At 42.7% G+C, this 24,357-nt stretch overlaps 1 protein-coding gene and 2 non-coding genes across 3 annotated transcripts; all 3 read left to right on the top strand.

The window, feature by feature from the left end:
• Positions 1-449: 449 nt before the first annotated feature.
• HSPA8 (heat shock protein family A (Hsp70) member 8) lies at positions 450-5,166 on the top strand. The gene is made up of 9 exons (XM_067751365.1): positions 450-584; positions 1,303-1,512; positions 1,782-1,987; positions 2,180-2,332; positions 2,420-2,975; positions 3,186-3,388; positions 3,649-3,847; positions 4,196-4,428; positions 4,734-5,166. The coding sequence occupies exons 2-9, from the start codon at positions 1,308-1,310 to the stop codon at positions 4,929-4,931; spliced, it is 1,953 nt and encodes a 650-aa protein (XP_067607466.1). The 5' UTR covers positions 450-584; positions 1,303-1,307; the 3' UTR covers positions 4,932-5,166.
• On the top strand, positions 3,447-3,532 carry LOC137231379 (small nucleolar RNA SNORD14). The gene has a single exon (XR_010946501.1). It is a non-coding gene; the product is annotated as a small nucleolar RNA SNORD14 (small nucleolar RNA).
• Positions 4,530-4,616, top strand: LOC137231378 (small nucleolar RNA SNORD14). Its single transcript, XR_010946500.1, has one exon. It is a non-coding gene; the product is annotated as a small nucleolar RNA SNORD14 (small nucleolar RNA).
• Positions 5,167-24,357: the final 19,191 nt, after the last annotated feature.

Below are 24,357 nucleotides of genomic sequence, written 5' to 3'. Positions count from 1 at the left end.
CTCTCCAGGGCTGCAGGCGCCGGACCCCTCCCTGCAGGCCCTGCGCTCTCGCTCCGGGGGTTCCGCAGGAGCCAGATCGCCGATCGCGCTGCTGTCATTGGTTGGTTCCAAGTTGGCCCGCCCCTCTTCCTCCCCCTCCTTCGTCCCTCCCGCCTGCGATTTCTGGGGCGCATGCGCAGAGGCAGACGAGCCCTTCCCCCGCGCGCGGGGTGACTGAGGACTCCCGCGCGCGGGCTCCGTCGGCCCCACCCTCCCTTTCCCCTGGGCCTTTCGGACAGCGGGGGCGAGAATGAAAGTTCCAGAACGCTGCGGTGAGTGCGTCATCGCTAGGCGGGGCGGGCTGGGGCGGGAGAGGGGAGGCCCGAAAGGTAGAGCCGGGTTCGTCATTGGGGCTTGCGGAGGTGGCCGCGCGCCCATTGGCCGAGAGAGCCGTGATGGGCTCTGACAGGGGCGGGCCCCTTCTGGAAGGTTCTGAGGCAGGGTATAAGAGACGGGGCGGAGGACGGAAACCGGTCTCGTTGAACGCGGCGGCAGCTCGGTAGGTTGCTGTATACTCCTCCAGTGGACCCGGGCCTGCGCTCCAGGTAAGTTAAGATTTCTGTTTTCCAAGGCTTTTGGCGGCCCTTCGGGAGCCTACCGCCCTCCTCAGACTGCATGGGTTTGCAGCGGCCGGGGGCCTTCTGAGTGTGTCAGGCAGGGTGCGTGCGGCGATTCCTTTGCCCGGCTGGGGACCTTTGTTTCCGAGGGGAGGCAGCCTCCTTGGGGGTGCAGTCGGGACGGAGGAGTGGGCTGCGGAGGTCGGGCCGCCCGGAGGGAGAAGAGGCCGCGCCTGTTTGCGGGGCGTGGAACCGGCGCCTTAGAGCTTGTCGTGTCCTATTTCCTTGTTTCAGGACCCATTCTTCTTAAAGGAGGAAGTCATAACTGGCACGCGCCCAAAGTGGGGGAGGGGGCTTCGGACCCTTGCAGGCCTTGCTGTGTTGAGCACGGCGCGGGGGGGGGGAGGGGAGGGCTATGGTTCAGCCCGGGGCATGGGACCATGTGCTCAGGTGTGGCGCAGACCCTCTTGGTAGGTGCGTGCTTCCGTCTGCGGCGGGCTCTGCGGTTCGGACGGCAACCTTACTGCAGCACGCCATGCCTGCTCTGACCTTCCCGCGTGGTTATTTCCGACGAGAGCAGTTTCTGGGGCGAGGTTCTAAGCATAATTTGCGGAGTGGTCGTATCTGGTAGCGTTGACTTGGTAAACGTTTTGTAAGTGCTTGAGCCGCCTTTCAAACCATGGACTTTTTTTTTTTCTCTTCCCAGCAACCATGTCTAAGGGACCTGCAGTTGGCATTGATCTTGGCACCACCTATTCTTGTGTGGGTGTCTTCCAGCACGGAAAGGTGGAAATAATTGCCAATGATCAGGGGAACCGAACTACCCCAAGCTATGTCGCCTTTACTGATACCGAACGATTGATCGGTGATGCTGCAAAGAACCAAGTTGCGATGAATCCCACCAACACGGTTTTTGGTAAGCCAGCAAATCTTCATGGTATGAATTTAAGTGATTTCGGCAGTGTGTAATCTGAGAAGTTGTCTCAAGGTTGTTAAATGTGAGGCGGCCACGAAAGCCCTAAGGATAGGAAAAGTTTTCTGTAGGGAACTTCAGTGATTATCCTTTTAAGGCTTAAGGTTTGCGGTATCTTGGTCATTCAGAATTTGAATCCATAGGCATCTGGTCTTGGAACAGGTGTAGTGTAATGAAATTCAAGGTAACGTTTGTATTGATACTTTTTGCAGATGCCAAACGCCTCATTGGACGAAGATTTGATGATGCTGTTGTCCAGTCTGATATGAAGCATTGGCCTTTCATGGTGGTGAATGATGCAGGCAGGCCTAAGGTTCAAGTAGAATACAAGGGAGAGACAAAAAGTTTTTATCCAGAGGAGGTGTCATCCATGGTTTTGACAAAGATGAAGGAAATAGCAGAAGCCTATCTTGGGAAGGTGAGTAGTGCACAGTACTGCAGGGGAGGATATAGGTGGGGATTACCAGGTGTCCTGATAATGGCGGTGTAAGAGTGAGTAGTAGGTAAATCTATCAAAATGGGTGGTAAAACCAGAACATTGTTTGAGGATGTATCTTTGTGTGTCCAAGTAGATGATGTAGTGGTTAAGTTTTATATTTTTTTTTCCTAGACTGTTACCAATGCTGTTGTCACAGTACCCGCTTACTTTAATGATTCTCAGCGTCAGGCTACCAAAGATGCTGGAACTATTGCTGGCCTCAATGTACTTAGAATTATCAATGAGCCAACTGCTGCTGCTATTGCCTATGGCTTAGACAAAAAGGTAAGTACCATGTTTTACGTATGCGTCACTCGAGATTAGTTTGAGTCACCACAATAGATATGAGAATAATTTGTGTTGTAATTGCAGGTTGGAGCAGAAAGAAATGTGCTGATCTTTGATTTAGGTGGTGGCACTTTTGATGTGTCAATCCTCACTATTGAGGATGGAATCTTTGAGGTCAAATCTACAGCTGGAGATACCCACTTAGGTGGAGAAGACTTTGACAACCGGATGGTCAACCATTTTATTGCAGAATTCAAGCGCAAGCACAAGAAGGACATCAGTGAGAACAAGAGGGCTGTCCGTCGCCTTCGTACTGCTTGTGAGCGTGCTAAGCGCACTCTCTCTTCCAGCACCCAGGCCAGTATTGAGATTGATTCCCTCTATGAAGGAATCGACTTCTATACCTCAATTACCCGTGCCCGATTTGAAGAACTGAATGCTGACCTGTTCCGTGGCACACTAGACCCTGTGGAGAAAGCCCTTCGGGATGCCAAGCTAGACAAGTCTCAGATCCATGATATTGTCCTGGTGGGTGGTTCAACCCGCATCCCCAAGATTCAGAAACTTCTACAAGACTTTTTCAACGGGAAAGAACTGAATAAGAGCATCAACCCTGATGAGGCTGTTGCTTATGGTGCAGGTAATCTTTCTATTCTAGTTAAACAGTTTAACAGGCAGCCTGTTAGGCCTTAGCTAACTGATGAATGATTTTTAAACATTTGTGGTTTCCACCAAAAGCTGTAGCTAATGATGGCAAAACTGTTGGATGTCTGAGTGATTGAGAATGGTTAGTTACATAATGAGTTATTGTAGTACTGTGCTTTATTTAAATTTTTTTTTAATCATATAGCTGTCCAGGCAGCCATTTTATCTGGAGACAAATCTGAAAATGTTCAAGACTTGCTGCTGTTGGATGTCACTCCTCTTTCCCTTGGAATTGAAACTGCTGGTGGAGTCATGACTGTCCTCATCAAGCGCAACACCACCATTCCCACCAAGCAGACGCAGACCTTCACAACCTACTCGGACAACCAGCCTGGTGTACTCATTCAGGTATGTTTCTCTGTGGCCTAGATTACTTGAGGTCCTGTAAAACTGGGGAAGACTTGTTCCGCTGTGATGATGGATTCCAAAACCATTCGTAGTTTCCACCAGAAATCCTGTGTTGGCCAATTCCTTCCTTGGATGTCTGAGCGATCAGTCTTTCCTAATCAAGCTAATACAAATCTGAAGTAGCACAGATATTTGTGATTTTTCTTTCTTGTCTTTGTGTTTTTATTGTAATTTTGAATTTATTGTTGTTTCATAACAAGGTTTATGAAGGTGAGCGTGCCATGACCAAGGATAACAACCTGCTTGGCAAGTTTGAACTCACAGGCATACCTCCTGCTCCCCGTGGTGTTCCTCAGATTGAAGTCACTTTTGATATTGATGCCAATGGTATCCTCAATGTCTCTGCTGTGGATAAGAGCACAGGAAAAGAGAACAAGATTACCATCACTAACGACAAGGGTAAGTTTGGGCAGTATTTTGTGAGTGTGCTAAGTGCGCACTCTTGAGCACCCAGGCCAGTATTGAGATTGACTCCTTCGTAGAGGGAATCAATTTCTGTATCTGTCATCCATACCTGATTTGAAGAATCAAATGCTGACTTGTTCTGTGGCACCCTGTACCCTGTGGCACTCTTACCTGCTTTTTAGAGGCAGAATTTGGTTTATAATGGTTTTATTTTCCAAGTGTTTCTACTCCTACTCTAAGGGCATTTAGCGAAGATCATACTTAGCTGCTAAATGGAGTTGCAGGATGATGGTGCAGAACTGCAGGTGATTGTCTTGCCTAAAAGGTTGGTTAATTTTACAGGCCGTTTGAGCAAGGAAGACATTGAGCGCATGGTTCAGGAAGCAGAGAAGTATAAAGCTGAAGATGAGAAGCAGCGGGATAAGGTGTCTTCGAAGAATTCTCTTGAATCCTATGCTTTCAACATGAAAGCTACTGTTGAGGATGAGAAACTTCAAGGCAAGATTAATGATGAGGACAAACAGAAGATTCTTGATAAGTGTAATGAAATAATCAACTGGCTTGATAAGAACCAGGTTTGTAATTTTTGTTGCCAAAGATTTAAGGGTGCAGGGTTGGGTGTAAAGGGCTTTAGCAAAAGCTTAGGTGGGTGGGTGGGTTTTACAAATTTGTAGGGTCACGATGATGAGAATGGTTCAAAACATTCGCGGTTTCCACCAGAACTACAGATGTTGGCAACTTCCTTCCTTGGATGTCTGAGTGACCCAAGATCTTAAACGTAACTTCATGTGCTGTTGTGTGTCTAGTGTGTCAGATTGATTACATCAGGCTTAGTCTTCTATTTGAAGAACTTGTAATAAAATATTTTTATTTTCCTCAGACTGCAGAGAAGGAAGAATTTGAACATCAGCAGAAGGAGCTGGAAAAAGTCTGCAACCCCATCATTACCAAGCTGTACCAGAGCGCAGGAGGCATGCCAGGAGGAATGCCAGGAGGAATGCCCGGGGGCTTCCCTGGTGGTGGAGCTCCTCCGTCTGGTGGTGCCTCCTCTGGGCCCACCATTGAAGAGGTTGATTAAGCCAGCTTAGCATAGGTTTAGCATTGTTCCACACAACATTGAAGGACCTAAATTTGTAGCAAATTCCATGGCAGTTTTAAAGTTGAGCTGCTGTAGTAAACTGGGCATTCTTGATACTTGAACATGGAACGTGTGCACAGGGAAAGCAAATAACATTGCACTTTACAAGCACTGTATTGTAAGTGGAAAATGCAATGTCTTAAATAAAACTGTAATTAAAATTGGCACCATAAAATTGTTTTGATTCTGTTTACAAGGGCAGTAAGGTAGTGTTCGGGTTTGGGGGTTGAACAACTTTCTGGCCTAATAAGTATTACAACAGCATCTGGGTTGTCAATGACAAATTGTTACGTCTAGGCAACTGCCTGAACCTTTTAAATTAAGGTATAAAAAATGGGAAAATGTGTAGACCTTTTGCTAGCTAGGCTCATTTAGTACTAAGTCTACATAAGTGTTAGTGTAGTTTGAACTGCAGGTCATCGTGCTTTCCAGTGTTTGTTAGACTGGAAAGGGGCATCCCAGATATTTTTGAGTATTCCATGTGGTATACCTGAAACCATCTGAGGGTTCAAAAGAGGATAAATTTGAGGCCAAAATTAGGACAAGGAAATATCCTGTCAGAAGTAACAACATGTGGTATACACAGGTGACTTCAGGTAGTGTCCATTTGAAATCCTTTAATCCGTGGGCAGAGGCTTTTCTGTTTTCTCACCTGAGTATTAAGGGCTGGAAATTAATGGAGCTAGCTGTAAGGTTGGCATAGTTATGTCCCTTGACCCCTTTGAAACAGACTTTAAGGAAATTGTCTAATTCTGATCTCATCTTAAATCATAGCCAACCGTAACTCAGCAACTTCAGGCAGAACAATTGTGTTTACCAAGCCTAATTACGCTGGACTGTCTTTAGGTAAGCTTGCTTAGGAGCAAAGGCCTTCTCATTGGTTCTTTGTTCATTGGGCCATTGGTATGTTAGCTTGAGTTGACAGGCCAGAAGGTATTGCACCTGAGTGAATCCTGTAAAGTCATGTTTGTGTGAGATGGGCCTGCTTAGTGCCAACCAGCCACCTAGTGGTCACTTGGGAAGATTCTCAGTTTTGGTATGGTGGGATGTCTTGGGTCACAGTTCATTTTCAGCAGAATGACCCAATCTTAGTTTCTGCTTTAGCTTTCCTTCACCTTTCTGTAGCAGTTCTTGGATGACCCAACTAGCATAATGCAGATGACAGTTGAGCTTCATAAGAGTTTCCCCAATAACTACCTAGCGTTGACCCTCCCTTGTTCAGGTTAGGGGGTATAGCTAAAGGCTATAATTCGTAAAACAGCTGATGTTTCTTCTAAAAATACATCAAATTGACTAAGTTTAGTGCCTTAGGTGTGTGTTAATGTTTGGCAGCTCTCCAGGAGTTTATAGCACTGCACCCAATTTGTTTTCTCCAAGGGTTACAAATGAAAGCATAGTTGATACACCTTTTTTTGCACCTGTTTTCAAGTGAGTGGGAATCTGACCTGTGTTTTAGTATTTACTGCATTGTTTGTGAACCTGGAGCAAACCATGTGTGGTGGTTTTTTGAGACCACTCAAGGAAGTAACATGTCTCGTGCATGAACCATGGGATCTTGGTAAGAAAATTGAACATCAAGTGTGATAGTGAAAATTAGCACAAGGCCTAGTGGAAGGTTATCAGTAGTAGCCATTACTGGAAGTTGTTGAATTTCAACAGTTACATAAGTTGTAAGTTTCATCAGTGAAATAAAACTATTTCCTTTACACAGGTGGGAGAAACAATGCATTGCTGGGCCTGTGTAGTAGAAAATAAGTGGGGTCAGGGAGGAGCTACGGATTAGGTTAACAATTTGCTAGGTTTAATTATACAGTGGAGGGGGGAGCCAGCCAGGCATTCGAATTTGGGGTAGACTTATTCCAAAACCTGTATGTTCCCTCCTGCATCCCAATGTAGTGAATTATGAAGTACTGGTTCATCTCAATGTAGAGCCTGGGGTTCATGTGTACTGGAAGGGATTTCTTTAAACCAAGGGAATTTGTAATCTTGCTCCTGAAAACACTTGCAATTACGTGCTTAAGAACTTGGTTCCAGTGTCCTTCAGATAATTCCGTTTGTCTTTCTTTCCCCCCATCAGTCCTTTGGGTGTTCAAACTTGGAGACTTACCTTTTGCGAGAAGTCTAAGCAGTCTGGGGATTTGAACCCAATGACTCAAGTCAATTTTTGTCTTTCACTTTGCCTTATTTTTTAGTTTCCTGCTGTGGGCTAAGCCCTGACTGCAGGAGTAGATACAGAAGCTGGGGAAGATGTGTTCCAGCCTTATAGGAGAGACTGACATTCACAAGATGAAGACAGTTACAAAATGGCACGCTTTTTGCGGGGAAACAATGGCAGTAAGTGTAAGTTAGATTGTTTATTACAGCCTAGAAGATGATGTGGAGAAGGTGGCCATAAGAACAGCATTTACAGTTCTCCATTCAGTCTAGATAGTTTAATGGTTTTGGCTTGTCTTAACTCTATTTGATTATCCTAACAACCTTAAGAGTGATGGTTGGATCGTCTGGCTGTGCATGCGTGAGTCTGTATAGGATGATGACAAAAGCAATTTCACTTTTGTGTGGATTATTATAATGAATTGTTATAAATCTAAGGTCATGGCCCTGGGATGCCTGGCATTTAAATTTTGCACAGGGCACCATTGGATCAGAAAGTGAGAGCAAAAAAGTTCAGTGGCCCTCAATCTCCATGTCCAATTTTAAGAGTTACGTGCTGGTTTCAGCTGGACTTAGCAATAACATGGTTATGTTTAAAAATGTATTTTTATGGAGTAACAGTAATTGTAATTTTTAAACTACTAAGGGAATAATTTTCGTCTTAGAAACCACAGCAGTACATTTACTCCCAGTAACATTACTGCAGTTATTTATGTACTTAAAATGTACTGTAAAGAAAACGATGCCTGCAAACAATTCTTTGCTGAAACAATATTGAGTACCTACAATATACTTTCTTAGGAAAAATAGCCTTTTGGGTTCTGTTAAGGTGAAATGGGTGATTGATGGGACATAAATAGGAAAGGCTGAGGATTTTCTTTTCTTTGGTGTATATGGCTGTAAGGACATCTTTATCCACTAGATGGCAGTAAGCTATTTAGAAAACTACTTGGGTCGCTGAGAGAGGCTGCTGGAACATTTTCACTAAGGTTTGTGCTTTTTGTTTCACAAGTTGCCTAACTAGAAGCACAGTAAATGCTGAGGAAAGAAAGCTCCGAATGTTCACGTTCCAGGCAAATCATTCCCGGCTGAGTAAGTTGAGCAAGTGTCTTGACTGTGGGGTATGGGTTTGAGGAGAGATTTTTAGGGTACTTGGGACAGACAGGTTAAATACAGACAGAGCTTTGAAATACGCAGGAAAAAAAGATGAGTCTCCCCGGGAAGAGAAAACAGTCTTTGCTGATCCACTCTTTCTAGTTTAAAACGCTGTGTTATTTCCCTCATCACCCTTGACTCCGACTCCTGAGACTCATGACTTGTATGAAATGTTTGAATTCCTCACCAAACTGAAATTCATGAGTGCAAGAATATCCACGCACTCCTACAGTTCCAGCCAGTGTCTGGCCCATTGTACACATAATGTCAAGTGAATGAATGAGAAGGGATGGAGCAGGCACCCCAGAAGTTAGTGATAGAATGTGTTCCCTTTGGGCTTTATGATGCTATGGTCATGGCTCTTGGAGTGGTGAGAGGCTGGCTGGCTGGCTGAGTTCAGGCTCCCTGCAGATCTCCACTACAGTTCCTCCTCGCAGGGTGGGGGAGCCAACATTAGAGCGGCATGAGATGAGGAAACGATCAAGCCCAGAGCAGCTCTAGCCAAATGAAAGTTGGCAGTAACAGAACTGTCCAAGTCTTTGACCTAAAGGACCACCTGCAGTCTTCAGATTGCCCCTGAGATCTGGGCAGTGTGTGGCATGAGTGGGATGAGCAGAAGTAGTGTACATAGTCTCTGCAATATGAGAGGACAGTCAGGGCCTGCCAGGAGAACTGAAGCCTAAAGCTGGGCCACAGAACACTCAGGATGCAGCCAGCCCCAGGACCCTAAGAAAAAGGCTGCCAATCTTGACCTTGCATTAGACACCAAAAACACAAGCAGCAAAAGAAAACATTGGGCTTCATAAAAATTAAAAATGTGCTTCAAAGGATACCATCAAGAAAGTGAAGAAAGACAACCTACAGAATTGGGGAAGATATTTGCATGTCATAGATCTAACAAAGTAGTACTATCCAGCATGTATTACAAAAACTCTTAAAACTCAAAAAAGAGAAACCAGTGTTTATAATGGACAAAAGAAGATACAGAAATAGCTAATAATCATATGGAAAGAAGCTCAACATCAGTAGCCATCAGTGAAATGCAAATCAAATCCACAGTGAGGCAGAGAACTTGATATCCACTAGAATGCCTAGACAAGAACAAGTTGGCAAGGAAGTGCAGGAATTGGAACCCTCATACACCGCTGGTGCGCATGTAAAATGGTGCAGCGGGTCTGGAAAACAATCTGCAGTTCCTCAAAAGTTAGAATTAACATGACCCAGGCATTCTACTCATAGTTATGTACCCAAGAGAAATTAAAACATAAATCCACATAAACATTTATACACAAATGTTCACAGCAGGATTATAATAACCGGAAAGTGGCAATAACCCAAATGTCCATCAGCAAATGGATGAGTGAAACATGGCATGTCCATACAATGGAATAGTATTCAGCAGTAAAGGGGAATGAAGTACTGATACATGCTACAACATGGATGATCCTTGAAAACAGGGCAGTGACAAAAGCCCACATACTGTATGATTATGTGGAATGTTCAGAGTAGGCACATCCTTTGAGATAGAGGTGGTTTCCTAGGGCTGGGGGAAAGGACAGTTGGGGGAAAATGCAGAGTTATTGCAAACAGGTATGGGGTTTTGGGATGGTGAAATCATTCTAAATTGGTTGTGGCAATGGTTGCATAGTTCTGTGAATATACTAAAAATATTGAATTGCATACTTTAAATAGATGAATTAATGAATAGTGTGGTATATGAATAGTATTTCAACAAAGCACTTAAAAATTTTTTTTGAGTTAGAAAAGAAGGAGGCTGCAGAGCTGGCTTCCCCAAAGTGGGGGGAGAGAGAATGTATGTGAATATGAAACCATATTCTTACTCTCAAGGAAGTAAGTAATAACATTGGCTGTGCGGTGGTTTTCCGTTTTATCCCCCAGCTTTATTGACATAATTGTCATATAACATGGTATAAGTTTAAGGTGTACAAAGTGTTGATTTGATACATGTTGTGAAGTGATTACAACAATAAGGTTAGTTTTTCTGACTTAACAAATACCGTATATTAACGCATATATATGGAATCCAGAAAAAATGGTGCAGATGAACCTATTTCCAGGGCAGGAATAAAGATGCAGACATAGAGAACGGACATGTGGACACAGTGAGGGAAGGGGAGGGTGGGATGAATTGGGAGATTAGGATTGACATATATACACTACCATATAAAAAATAGGTAGCTAGTGGGAACCTGCTGTATAGCACAGGGAGCTCAGCTCAGTGCTCTGTGATGATCTAGATGGGTGGGATGGGGGAGGGGGAGTGGGAGGGAGATCCAAAAGGGAGGGGATATATGTATACATATAGCTGATACACTTCCCGGTGCACAGCAGAAAGTAACAGCATTGTAAAGCAATTATACTCCAATTAAAAAAACAATGAGGTTAATTAGTATCTCCATCATCTCACATAATTACTGTTTCATTTTTGTGGTGAGAACATTTAAAATCTACTCTCAGCAACTTCCAAGTATATAATGCAGTGTTGTTAAATATAGTCACCAGGCTGTACATTATTAGATCCCCCAAACTTACTCATCTTGTGACTGGAAGTGTGTACCCTTTCACCAAATCCTCCCATTTCTCCACTGCCCTATGCTGTTGCCTTCTAATGTCTACACATCCCTTTGAGACTGTGGACTCTCAAACCAAGCTGATACAGCTTCCAAACCCAAGAGTTGAAAAAATTAGATTGGGCTGAAAAGAAAGCAGGCTGCAGGCAAGTAACCACTTGAAAATACATTTGAACGGACTTCCCTGGTGGCACAGTGATTAAGAATCCACCAGCCAACACAAGGGACACGGGTTCAAGCCCTGGTCCGGGAAGATCCCACATGCCGCAGAGCAACTAAGGCCGTGCGCCACAACTACTGAGCCTGTGTACCACAACTACTGAAGCCTGTGCACCTAGAGCCTGTGTTCTGCAACAAGAGAAGCCACCGCAATGAGAATAAGGCGCACCGAAACGAAGAGTAGGCCCCGCTCACCACAACTAGAGAAAGCCCGCGCACAGCAATGAAGACCCAACGCAAACAAAATTAACTAAATTTAAAAAAATATTAGATCAAGCCACATTAAAAAAACCAAAACAGACATTGCAGATATTCATCAGAAACCTTATTTATTTGTTGATTTAGTGTTTCTCGTGTGTCTGGGACCTGCTGTGTTGTTTACTACCTGTGTGACCTTCAGTGAATTATTCTTCCTGAAGCTGATTATCTTCACCTATGAAATGGGGATTATAATAATCAGCCATTAGGTGTGTTATGAGGATTAAGTGAGCCAGGGTATGTGGAGAGTTTAGCTCTGTGCCTGACGCATAGAGTACGTGCTAGTAAGGGTTATTAACTATTAATTAAATGAATTAAGTGATAATATTAACATTTCCTAAGGCTGCCATAACAAGGTACCAAAAACTTAGACAACAGAAGTGTATCGTGCTGTGGTTCTGGAGGCCAGCAGCCGGAAATCACGGTGTTGGCAGAGCCATGCTCCCTGCATGCTCAGGGAGGGAGCTGTCCTGTGCCTCCCTTCTGGCTTCGGGTGCCCTCCTGTGTCCTTGGGCTTAAGGATGCAGCACTCCAGTCACATGACTGTCTTCTCCCTGTGTGTCTTCATATTGTCTTCCCTCTGTGCACGTCTGTGTCCAAATTTCCTTTTTTTATGAGAACACCAGTTGTACTAGGTTAGGGCCCACGCTAGTGACCTCATTTTAACTAGATTACCCTGTAAAGACTGTTTGCAAATAAGGTTACATTCTGAGGTTGTGGGGATGAAGACTTTAACTTTTTTTTTTTTAATGGGCGGGGTGGGGGGGGTACATAGTTCAACCCATAACAATCACATTCCCTGTTATGAAGAAGAGGAATCTCCTCCCCAGCTTTTGCACAAGAATAGAAAGTAAACGAGACGAAATCGAAATACCTGTTCTTTTGTGGGACCAATAAAAAGGCTTTTTCATTGCAGTCTCTTTCCCTGAACCGCAGGTCACCAGCTGTGGGCAGTGTTCCTCTCTATCCCTTTACCAGCCCTTGGTCCCTCTGGATTTTCCAACAATGCCTAATTCTGTTATTTCCAGTGATTTCCCTCTGGGCAGCAGTTTATTTCTGTCATCAAGTCTCTGATGAAATCTTTAGCCATGAAATATTTAGTCCAATCCCAACAAATCGTGTATGGTGTTAATATGTCACAAGCTGCCCGCGGCCTGCATTATGTGGTAATTTGGAAGCAAGAGAAGTGATAATATGGGGCCGGGCTTCTTTTGTGAGCTCGCATTAATGCTGGAGCTGGTGCTGTCAATTGACAGCCCATCGATTTGGGCTAATAGTGTGTGGAGGGGGCAGAATTGGGGCGAGGTAGGGAATAAAGGATATTGATGGCCAGTCGCCAGGATCTTGGCAGCTTTTAATCTATTATTGCCCTCTTTTAATGCAACTTCCGTGTCAACTGCATTTGCTTCCACCAGCTCTGCCTGCTGTGCTGAACTGTGAAGCCAGTGGGATGCCACCCCCAGAGTGGCCCAAAGTTCCCCGGTATTGATTTTTTGATGCTCTGGGGTGTGAATTATAATTATTTAATTAAGCCCTTTAATGGGTATCAACTATGAACCTTCGCCAGCCCAGGCTGGGGTGGGTGGCCAGGGCGAGGTCCTCGTCATTAATCTGTGTTCATCTCGTTGCCACCAATTGTCCTAACCTCGACCCTCTTTTTTTCCTCCTATTATCGCATCTGTGGTTTTAGTGGGAAGCAGGTCGATCTACTCTCAGAGAGGAGCTGGGAAGGGGAGTTGCTGATTTGGGGAGGCTGGAGGGGAGGCCATGGTTGAGCAGATTGCAGTGTCAACTGTTCACACTGAGGGAGCTAGTCACTCTTGTCAGATCTGCTCTGCCCAGTTCTAGTTTGCCTATGCAGGGAGGTGATGCAAGAGATCTCACAGCCACTTCCTTGTGTAGCTTTGAGTCCTATTTTAGATCAGGAATATTCCACACCCTCACGTAAGTCATTCATCAGCCTTCCCAGAGTACAAAGTACTGCCTTGTGCCCTCAGGGAACTTCAACTCTAGTAAGCGGTAGAGGGATCAATAAGTAAATAAGTAGCCACAAGACACTAATGAGCCTTGAGAAGGGGCAAAGTATAGGAAATTATGGCACCCCATGGGAGGGGCCTTGACCCAGGCTTGGGGGTCAAGGAGGGCTTCCTGGAGGGACAAATTCCTAAACTGAACCTGAAGAATGAGTAGGAGGTAGTCATAGGAAAGAGGAAGGGCATGCTAGTCAGTGGAACAGCATGTTGGAAAGGCCTGGCAATGAAAGAGAAGGCCCAAGAAATTTGGAGGCCTCATCTAGTTGAGGCCAATACTTTGTATGAGGTGGGGACACGTCCCTCTCCCAACCTGGGTTCTTGTCTTCTACCTGCCTGTCATGCTGATAAAGCTCATCAGGAGCTTCAGGAAGCTCAAAAAGTCCCGGATGGCATTTCCCATCATTTTGTCAGATGCTTTTGTGTTTCTACCATACTTTCTTCTAGGCCAGGAGTGATTTTTACTTCACTTGTTTAGTTCATGTGGTGGTTTTAAAACATGTCTGCAATTTTTTTGAGCACTCCTGTCATCAAGGAATGGAGTCTAATTCCTCTCCCCATGAATATGGGCTGGCCTCGGGGACTGACTTCTAATGGATAGAAGGTGGAGCAGGCAACTCTGGGTAACTTCCAAGTCTAGATGATTAAATTCCTACTGCTGCCACCTGGTTCTCTGGACATTCACTGTAGAGTCTTCAGCTGCCCTGTAGGAAGTCTGGTCCCCTGAGTCCCCCATGTGGAAAGACCACATAGAAAGAGATGCTTGAGGAACCTCATTGTTGAGTGGTCCTAGTCTGGGTACCAGACACATGAGTGAAGCAACCTTGGAGTTGACTCCAGCCCCAGCCGTCAACTGACTACATCTTCATTCAGAGAGCCCCTGAGTGAGAATTGGTCAACTGAGCCTAGTCAACCTCCAGATTTATGGGCAAAATAAATGATTGTTATTGTTTTAAGCTACTGTTTTAGGGTGATCTGTTACACAGTGACAGGTAATTGGAACAGTTAAGTTTGGTAAAGTTTGTGTTTGATTAAGTTTGATTACCATAGCTTGATAGTAAGTCTTCAAATCAGGCAGTCATAGTCCCCCAATTTTGTTTTTCTTTTTCAAATTTGTTTTGACTCTTAGATCTTTTTCTTTTCCATGTAAATTAAAAAAATCAACTCATTTCTTTGAGTTTTTTTTTTAATTTTTAAATTAATTTATTTATTTATGGCTGTGTTGGGTCTTCGTTTCTGTGTGAGGGCTTTCTCTAGTTGTGGCAAGCGGGGGGCCACTCTTCATCGCGGTGCGCGGGCCTCTCACTCTCATGGCCTCTCTTGTTGCGGAGCACAGGCTCCAGACGCACAGGCTCAGTAATTGTGGCTCACGGGCCCAGTTGCTCCGCGGCATGTGGGATCTTCCCAGACCAGGGCTCGAACCCATGTCCCCTGCATTGGCAGGCAGATTCTCAACCACTGTGCCACCAGGGAAGCCCAAAAAATCAACTCATTTCTTTTAAAAAAATTTCCTTCTTGAATTATAATTGGAATTTTAATGACTATAGATTAAATTGGGTAAAGCTGATACCTTAACAATATTGAATACCAACCCATGAACGTAGCATAGCTTGCCGTTTTTTTAGGTCTTCTTTAATTTCTGTCAGCAATGTTTTGTAGTTTAGAATGAAGAAAGCTTCTGCCTTTTTTTAAATCGTTTTTCATTTACATTTTTTAATGCTATTGTAAATAGAACTGTTTTCAAATTTTCATTTTCCAATTACTTGCTCTTACTTTGTAAGAATACAGCAGAACTTAAATGTTGACCATGTATTGTGTGATCTTGCTAAATTCACTTATTAATTCCAGTACTGGTTTTGAAGAGTTTCTTAAGATTTTTTCCATAAGCAATCATGTTATCTGCAAGGAAAGATGATTTATTTCTTCCTTTCCAATATGTACATATTTTACTTATTTTTCTTTCCTTATTGCTTTGGCTGAGACCATCAGTAAAATGTGGAATAGAATGGTGAGAGTGGACATCCTTTGCCTTGTTTCTGATCTTAGGAGGAGAGCATTTAATATTTCACCATTAAGTATGATATTAACTTTGGGTTTTTCATAGATATTCTTTAACAAATTGGGTTTTGGTATCATGCTTGTATTAAAGGTAAATATGAGCATGGCAGCCTGTCCGTGATAAAACTGCCAGCAAAGACCAGGATGGAGGAAGGAGAGTAACGCAAGAAATGTAGGTGCTCACAATTTAAAGAAAATGACTGAAACTGAAAACAGGAAGTGTTGCAAAATGTGGTTTTCAGAGACAGCCTGGGAAGAATGGACATAGGTAGGGCCAAGAGAGAATAAAATCCTCAAGATGGGACTTGTGGGCTTAGAATGGCTTCCTTCTTCCTCTCCACCTGCTGATCTATTCTTTTTTTTTTTTAATAAATTTATTTTATTTTATTTATTTTTGGCTGCATTGGGTCTTTGTTGCTGCATGCGGGCTTTCTCTAGTTGTGGCAAGTGGGGGCTACTCTTCGTTGCCATGGATGGGCTTCTCATTGCGGTGGCTTCTCCTGTTGTGGAGCATGGGCACTAGGTGCATGGGCTTCAGCAGTTGTGGCACACGGGCTCTAGCACACAGGCTCAATAGTTGTGGCACACGGGCTTAATTGCTCCGCGGCATGTGGGATCTTCCTGGACAAGGGCTCGAACCTGTGTCCCCTGCATTGGCAGGTGGATTCTTACCACTGCGCCACCAGGGAAGTCCCAATCTATTCATTTTTCAAAAGCTGAAATAGTCCCTCTCGGGATTTTCCTGGGCAACGTGGGTGACGCCCCCATTCATTTCTCCCTATACATTTGATACCTTTAGTAGAGCACTTTTCACACATTTTGGAGCTGTCTGTGTGGCTGGCTCTCTCCCCCTGGACAGTGAGATCCTTTGAGGTAGGGACTGAGGCTTCTCCATTTTCACATTCCCCCTACCCCTTTGAGGCCTTGCCTCCCTGGGAATCACGGAGCAGAATCAGAGCTCTGGGGTCTGCGTAGCATGTTCCTCCAGCTGTGCAAACCTCAACAAGTTTTCCCTCTGAGAATGCTTTTCTTTAAAATATGATTTCCTTCTAAGAAGTTGTACCTAAGTTGTTTCTTACTTGTGGGAGATTCCGTTTTCTCATTTATAAAGAAAGGAATAATACCACCTATCTTAGAGGTAGTTGCTACCTGTTCTTTTTTGGGTGTAGGCACTTAGTGCATATGTGTTGAATCAAGGGACACAGTTTCTTTTACTGGAACAGAGGTGTGGCTTACAGATGAACAAATGGACAATCTTGCATGGTACCAGACACAGGGTGAGTGGAAAATTAATTAGTTAAATCCTACCAGGCTTTAGAAAGTGTATACTGTAATGCAGTGGAGTTCCCAATCCAATTAGAACTTGAATTTCTTTTTTATAACAAATATTTTATAATATCTGTTTACTATTCTGGGATGAAATTCATAGGTAATCAAAATATTGCATTTAATGTTCTAATTATAAATCTGAAAAAGAGTGAAAGAAATAGTTTGCAATAAAATGACGTGTGTTTCAATAGACGCTCAAGTTCAGTTAAACTGGAAGACATAACTAGTGGGATGCTCACCCCTTCTGCAGAATCCTTGTGAAAGCAGAATTCAGGCCATTGTTTTGGTGGCTTAGACATCAGTGGCACTGCTGTCAATCAAGATACACTCTTCTGAAATGCTGACCAAATCTTCGTATTGTCCCAAATGAAGCAAGGACATTCATTTCTTATTTTACATGGTATTCACCTTCTGGAAAAATTCAGTGTATTTTTCAGTTGTGCAAAAAAGACTTCATGTTATTTTTATACAACATTATTTATAGAAAGCTTTTTTTTTTTTTTTTTTGTGGTACGCGGGCCTCTCACTGCTGTGGCCTCTCCCGTTGCGGAGCACAGGCTCCGGACGCGCAGGCTCAGCGGCCATGGCTCACGGGTCCAGCCGCTCCGCAGTATGTGGGATCTTCCCGGACCGGGGCACGAACCTGTATCCCCTGCATTGGCAGGCGGACTCTCAACCACTGCGCCACCACGGAAGCCCTAGAAAGCTTTTTCATCTACATGAATATCTGGAAGACATTCAGAAATCACTCTGGGTTCAAAAACCCTGGCACTGCCTCTTTCTGTCTATGTGGCCACTTCACATTCAGTGTCTTCATCTGTAAAAGGTGGGTGATATACCCAGTCACAAGGCACGCAAAGGTTTAAATGACAGGGTAGCAAAGGACACTCTGTACAGTATCAAGTATCCAGTGCTCAGAAGTAGCTAATATATATTGAGCATTTATTATATGTCATGAATAGTAACAACGCTCTGAGTTCAGTGCCATTATTGACTCTAATTTTCAGTTGAGTAAGTGAGGCCCAAGTTACTTGCCCAAGTTCACATAAGAAGGAACACAGCAGAAATGTGAACACAGGTGACTCCCAAGCCTGTTTGGTTCCCCTCCACGCTGTACTGAGCCTACCATGAGCAGTGCCAGGCAAGACTATCCCTGAAATTGGCCAAAATTGATCCCTCCTGAAAGCCCACCACTCTTACAAAGAATCTCCACTGGCTAATGCTCTAGAGTGCTTGCATGATCTGAGGAGGAGAAGGCAGCTAGGCCAAGTGACAGAGGAAGGTGCAAAGGGCACGCAGAGAGTTCTCATCTGGGGAGTCCTGAACTGTAATCATGCCAGGGTCTTAAGTGAGTGAGGTGGTGTCCTGAATTGAATAGGCCACTTGCTTTAAGGACAGGCTGATTTGGGCTGAGTATAAAGACTAATTTCCCAACATTTAGAGCCATCTGACAATTCACATCAACGCTGAGAAAGCACCTGGTGTGTTCGTAGTGTTATGCTGACTCCAGAGGGGCACAGAAATGAGTCCCAGAGACTCTGTCTTAGGAGCCCACAGTGGAGAAATCAGCATAAGTCTCTGTTAGGCTGGAAAAGGAAAGCCTGGGGCAGCTGAGCTACCTACTCTTTTTTTTTTAATTAAATTTATTTTTAATTTTTATTTAATTAATTTATTTTTTTTTTAGTTTTTGGTCATGCCATGCGGCATGTGGGATCTTAGTTCCCCAACCAGGGATCAAACCTGTGCCTCCTGCAGTGGAAGCGTGGAGTCCTAACCACTGGGCTGCCAGGGAAGTCCCAAAATTTTTATTTTTAAAAAATTTTTATTTTATATTGGACTATAGTTGATTTACAGTGCTGTGTTAGTTTCAGGTGTACAGCAGAGTGAATCAGTTATACATATATCTATTCTTTTTCAGATTCTTTTCCCATTTAGGGAAAAGAATAACAGAATATTATTACAGAATATTGAGCAGAGTTCCCTGTGCTATACAATAGGTCCTTTTTGTTTATCTGTTTTAAATATAGTAGTGTGTATATGTCAATCCCAAACTCCCAATTTATCCCTCTCCACCCTTTCCCCTTTAGGTAACCATAAGTTTGTTTTCTAAGTCTCTGAGTCTATTTCTATTTTGTAAATAAGTTCATTTGTATCACTTTTTTTAGATTCCACATATAAGTGATGTCATATGATATTTGTCTTTCTCTTTCTGACTTCACTTAGTATGATAATCTCCAGGTCCATCCATGTTGCTGCAAATGGCATTATTTCATTCCTTTTAATGGCTGAGTAATAGTCCATTGTATATATGTGCCACATCTTCTTTATCCATTCATCTGTTGGTGGACACTTAGATTGCTTCCATATCTTGGCTTCAGGAAACAACGCTGCAATGGACATTGGAGTGCATGTATCCTTTCGAACCATGTTATTCACCAGATATATGCCCAACAGTGGGATTGCTGGATCATATGGTAGCTCTATTTTTAGTTTTTTAAGGAACCTCCATACTGTCCTCCATAATGGCTATACCAGTTTACATTCTCACCAACAGTGTAAGAGGGTTCCCTTTTCTCCACACCCTCTCCAGCATTTATTATTTGTAGACTTTTTGATGATGGCCATTCTGACTGGTGTGAGGTGATACCTCATTGCAGTTTTGATTTGCATTTCTCTAATAATTAGCCATGTCGAGCATCTTTTCATGTGCCTCTTGGCTATCTGTATGTCTTCTTTGGAGAAATATCTAGGTCTTCTGCACATTTTTTTAAACTTTTTTTTTTTTTTTTTTTTTTGCGGTATGCAGGCCTCTCACTGTTGTGGTCTCTCCCATTGCGGAGCACAGGCTCCGGACGCGCAGGCTCAGCGGCCATGGCTCACGGGCCCAGCCACTCTGCGGCATGTGGGATCTTCCCGGACCGGGACACAAACCCGCGTCCCCTGCATCGGCAGGCGGACTCTCAACCACTGCGCCACCAGGGAAGCCCTAAACTTTTTATTTTATATTGGAGTATAGCTGATTAACAATGTTGTGATAGTTTCAGGTGCACAACAAAGTGACTCAACCATACATGTACATGTATCCATTCTCCCCCAGATGCCCCTGCCATCCATTCTGCCCATTTTTTGGTTGTTTTTTTTTGTTTTTTTGATATTGAGCTGTATGAGCTATTTGTAAATTTTGGAGATTAATCCCTTCTTGGTCACATTGTTTGCAAATATTTTCTCCCATTCTGTGGGTTGCCTTTTTGTTTTGTTTATGGTTTCTTTTGCTGTGCAAAGCTTTTGAGTTTAATTAGGTCCCATTTGATTATTTTGGGTTTTATTTCCATTACTCTAAGAGACAGATTGAAAAAGATATTGCTGCTGCGATTTATGTCTAAGAGTGTTCTGCCTATGTTTTCCTCTAAGAGTTTTATAATATCTGGTCTTACATTAAGGTCTTTAATCCATTTTGAATTTATTTTTGTGTATGGTGTTAGGGAGCCTTCTAGTTTCATTCTTTTTTTTTTTTTTTACATCTTTATTGCAGTATAATTGCTTTATAATGGTGTGGTAGTTTCTGCTTTATAACAAAGTGAATCAGTTATACATATACATATGTTCCCATATCTCTTCTCTCTTGCGTCTCCCTCCCTCCCACCCTCCCTATCTCACCCCTCCAGGTGATCACAAAGCACCAAGCTGATATCCCTGTGCTATGCGGCTGCTTCCCACTAGCTATCTACCTTATGTTTGGTAGTGTATATATGTCCATGCCTCTCTCTCGCTTTGTCACAGCTTACCCTTCCCCCTCCCCACATCCTCAAGTCCATTCTCTAGTAAGTTTGTGTCTTTATTCCTGTCTTACCCCTAGGTTCTTCATGACATTTTTTTTTCTTAAATTCTTAAATTTTCTTAAATATATATGTGTTAGCATACGGTATTTGTCTTTCTCTTTCTGACTTACTTCACTCTGTATGACAGACTCTAGGTCCATCCACCTCATTACAAATAGCTCAATTTCGTTTCTTTTTATGGCTGAGTAATATTCCATTGTATATATGTGCCACATTTTCTTTATCCATTCATCCAATGATGGACACTTAGGTTGTTTCCATCTCCGGGCTATTATAAATAGAGCTGCAATGAACATTTTAGTACATGACTCTTTTTGAATTATGGTTTTCTCAGGGTGTATGCCCAGTAGTGGGATTGCTGGGTCATATGGTAGTTCTAGTTGTAGTTTTTAAAGGAACCTCCGTACTGTTCTCCATGGTGGCTGTACCAATTCACATTCCCACCAGCAGTGCAAGAGTGTTCCCTTTTCTCCACACCCTCTCCAGCATTTATTGTTTCTAGATTTTTTGATGATGGCCATTCTGACTGGTGTGAGATGATATCTCATTGTAGTTTTGATTTGCATTTCTCTAATGATTAATGATGTTGATTATTCTTTCATGTGTTTGTTGGCAGTCTGTATATCTTCTTTGGAGAAATGTCTATTTAGGTCTTCTGCCCATTTTTGGATTGGGTTGTTTGGTTTTTTTGTTATTGAGCTGCTTATAAATTTTGGAGATTAATCCTTTGTCAGTTGCTTCATTCTGAGGGTTGTCTTTTGGTCTTGTTTATGGTTTCCTTTGCTATGCAAAAGCTTTGAAGTTTCATTAGGTCCCATTTGTTTATTTTTATTTTTATTTCCATTTCTCTAGGAGGTGAGTCAAAAAGGATCTGGCTGTGATTTATGTGAAAGAGTGTTCTGTCTATGTTTTCCTCTAAGAATTTGATAGTTTCTGGCCTTACATTTAGGTCTTTAATCCATTTTGAGCTTATTTTTGTGTATGGTGTTAGGGAGTGATCTAATCTCATATTTTTATATGTACCTGTCCAGTTTTCCCAGCACCACTTATTGAAGAGGCTGTCCTTTCTCCACTGTCCATTCCTGCCTCCTTTATCAAAGATAAGGTGACCATATGTGCGTGGGTTTATCTCTGGGCTTTCTTTTTTTTTAATATAAATTTATTTATTTATTTATTTATTTATGCTGGCTGTGTTGGGTCTTAATTTCTGTGCGAGGGCTTTCTCTAGTTGCGGCGAGCGGGGGCCACTCTTCATCGTGGTGTGCGGGCCTCTCACTGTCGCGGCCTCTCGTTGCGGAGCACAGGCTCCAGACGCGCAGGCTCAGTAGCCGTGGCTCACGGGCCCAGTCGCTCCGCAGCATGTGGGATCTTCCCAGACCAGGGCTCGAACCCGTATTCCCTGCATTGGCAGGCAGATTCTCAACCACTGCGCCACCGGGGAAGCCCCTGTTAATATGTCGTATCACATTGATTGATTTGCGTATACTGAAGAATCCTTGCATTCCTGGAATAAACCCCACTTGATCATGGTGTATGATCCTTTTAATGTGCTGTTGGATTCTGTTTGCTAGTATTTTGTTCAGGATTTTTGCATCTATGTTCATCAGTGATATTGGCCTGTAGTTTTCTTTCTTTGTGACATCCTTGTCTGGTTTTGGTATCAGGGTGATGGTGGCCTCGTAGAATGAGTTTGGGAGTGTTCCTCCCTCTGCTATATTTTGGAAGAGTTTGAGAAGGATAGGTGTTAGCTCTTCTCTAAATGTTTGATAGAATTCGCCTGTGAAGCCATCTGGTCCTGGGCTTTTGTTTGTTGGAAGATTTTTAATCACCATTTCAATTTCAGTGCTTGTGATTGGTCTGTTCATATTTTCTATTTCTTTCTAATTCAGCCTTGGCAGGTTGTGCATTTCTAAGAATTTGTCCATTTCTTCCAGGTTGTCCATTTTATTGGCATAGAGTTGCTTGTAGTAATCTCTCATGATCTTTTGTATTTCTGCAGTGTCAGTTGTTACTTCTCCTTTTTCATTTCTAATTCTATTGATTTGAGTCTTCTCCCTTTTTTTCTTGATGAGTCTGGCTAATGGTTTATCAATTTTGTTTATCTTCTCAAAGAACCAGCTTTTAGTTTTATTGATCTTTGCTATCATTTCCTTCATTTCTTTTTCATTTATTTCTGATCTGATTTTTATGATTTCTTTCCTTCTGCTAACTTTGGGGTTTCTTTGTTCTTCTTTCTCTAATTGCTTTAGGTGCAAGGTTAGGTTGTTTATTTGAGACGTTTCCTGTTTCTTAAGGTAGGATTGTATTGCTATAAACTTCCCTCTTAGAACTGCTTTTGCTGCATCCCATAGGTTTTGGGTCGTCATGTCTCCATTGTCATTTGTTTCTAGGTATTTTTTAATTTCCTCTTTGATTTCTTCAGTGATCACTTCATTATTAAGTAGTATATTGTTTAGCCTCCATGTGTTTTTATTTTTTACAGATCTTTTCCTGTAATTGATATCTAGTCTCATAGCATTGTGGTCGGAAAAGATACTTGATACAATTTCAATTTTCTTAAATTTACCAAGGCTTGATTTCTGACCCAAGATATGATCTATCCTGGAGAATGTTCCATGAGCACTTGAGAAGAAACTGTATTCTGTTGTTTTTGGATGGAATGTCCTATAAATATCAATTAAGTCCATCTTGTTTAATGTATCATTTAAAGCTTGTGTTTCCTTATTTATTTTCATTTTGGATGATCTGTCCATTGGTGAAACTGGGGTGTTAAAGTCCCCTACTGTGATTGTGTTACTGTCAATTTCCCCTTTTATGGCTGTTAGTATTTGCCTTATGTATTGAGGTGCTCCTATGTTGGGTGCATAAATATTTACAATTGTTATATCTTCTTCTTGGATCGATCCCTTGATCATTATGTAGTGTCCTTCTTTGTCTCTTCTAAGAGTCTTTATTTTAAAGTCTATTTTGTCTGATATGAGAATTGCTACTCCAGCTTTCTTTTGATTTCCATTTGCATGGAATATCTTTTTCCATCCCCTCACTTTCAGTCTGTATGTGTCCCTAGGTCTGAAGTGGGTCTCTTGTAGACAGCATATATACGGGTCTTGTTTTCGTATCCATTCAGCCAGTCTGTGTCTTTTTGTGGGAGCATTTAATCCATTTACATTTAAGGTAAGTATTGATATGTATGTTCCTATTCCCATTTTCTTAATTGTTTTGGGTTTGTTATTGTAGGTCTTTTCCTCCTCTTGTGTTTCTTGCCTAGAGAAGTTCCTTTAGCATTTGTTGTAAAGCTGGTTTGGTGGTGCTGAACTCTCTCAGCTTTTGCTTGTCTGTAAAGGTTTTAATTTCTCCATCAAATCTGAATGAGATCCTTGCTGGGTAGAGTAATCTTGGTTGTAGCTTTTTCTCCTTCATCACTTTAAATATGTCCTGCCAGTCCCTTCTGGCTTGCAGAGTTTCTGCTGAAAGATCAGCTGTTAACATTATGAGGATTCCCTTGTTATTTGTTGTTTTTCCCTTGCTGCTTTTAATATGTTTTCTTTGTATTTAATTTTTGACAGTTTGATTAATATGTGTCTTGGCGTATTTCTCCTTGGATTTATCCTGTATGGGACTCTCTGTGCTTCCTGGACTTGATTAACTATTTCCTTTCCCGCATTAGGGAAGTTTTCAACTATAATCTCTTCAAATATTTTCTCAGTCCCTTTCTTTTTCTCTTCTTCTTCTG

This window comes from Pseudorca crassidens, chromosome 9 (assembly GCF_039906515.1).
Source record: "Pseudorca crassidens isolate mPseCra1 chromosome 9, mPseCra1.hap1, whole genome shotgun sequence".
In the NCBI taxonomy this organism is placed as follows: Eukaryota; Metazoa; Chordata; class Mammalia; order Artiodactyla; family Delphinidae; genus Pseudorca; species Pseudorca crassidens.
This window is presented reverse-complemented; position numbering and strand designations above follow the sequence as displayed.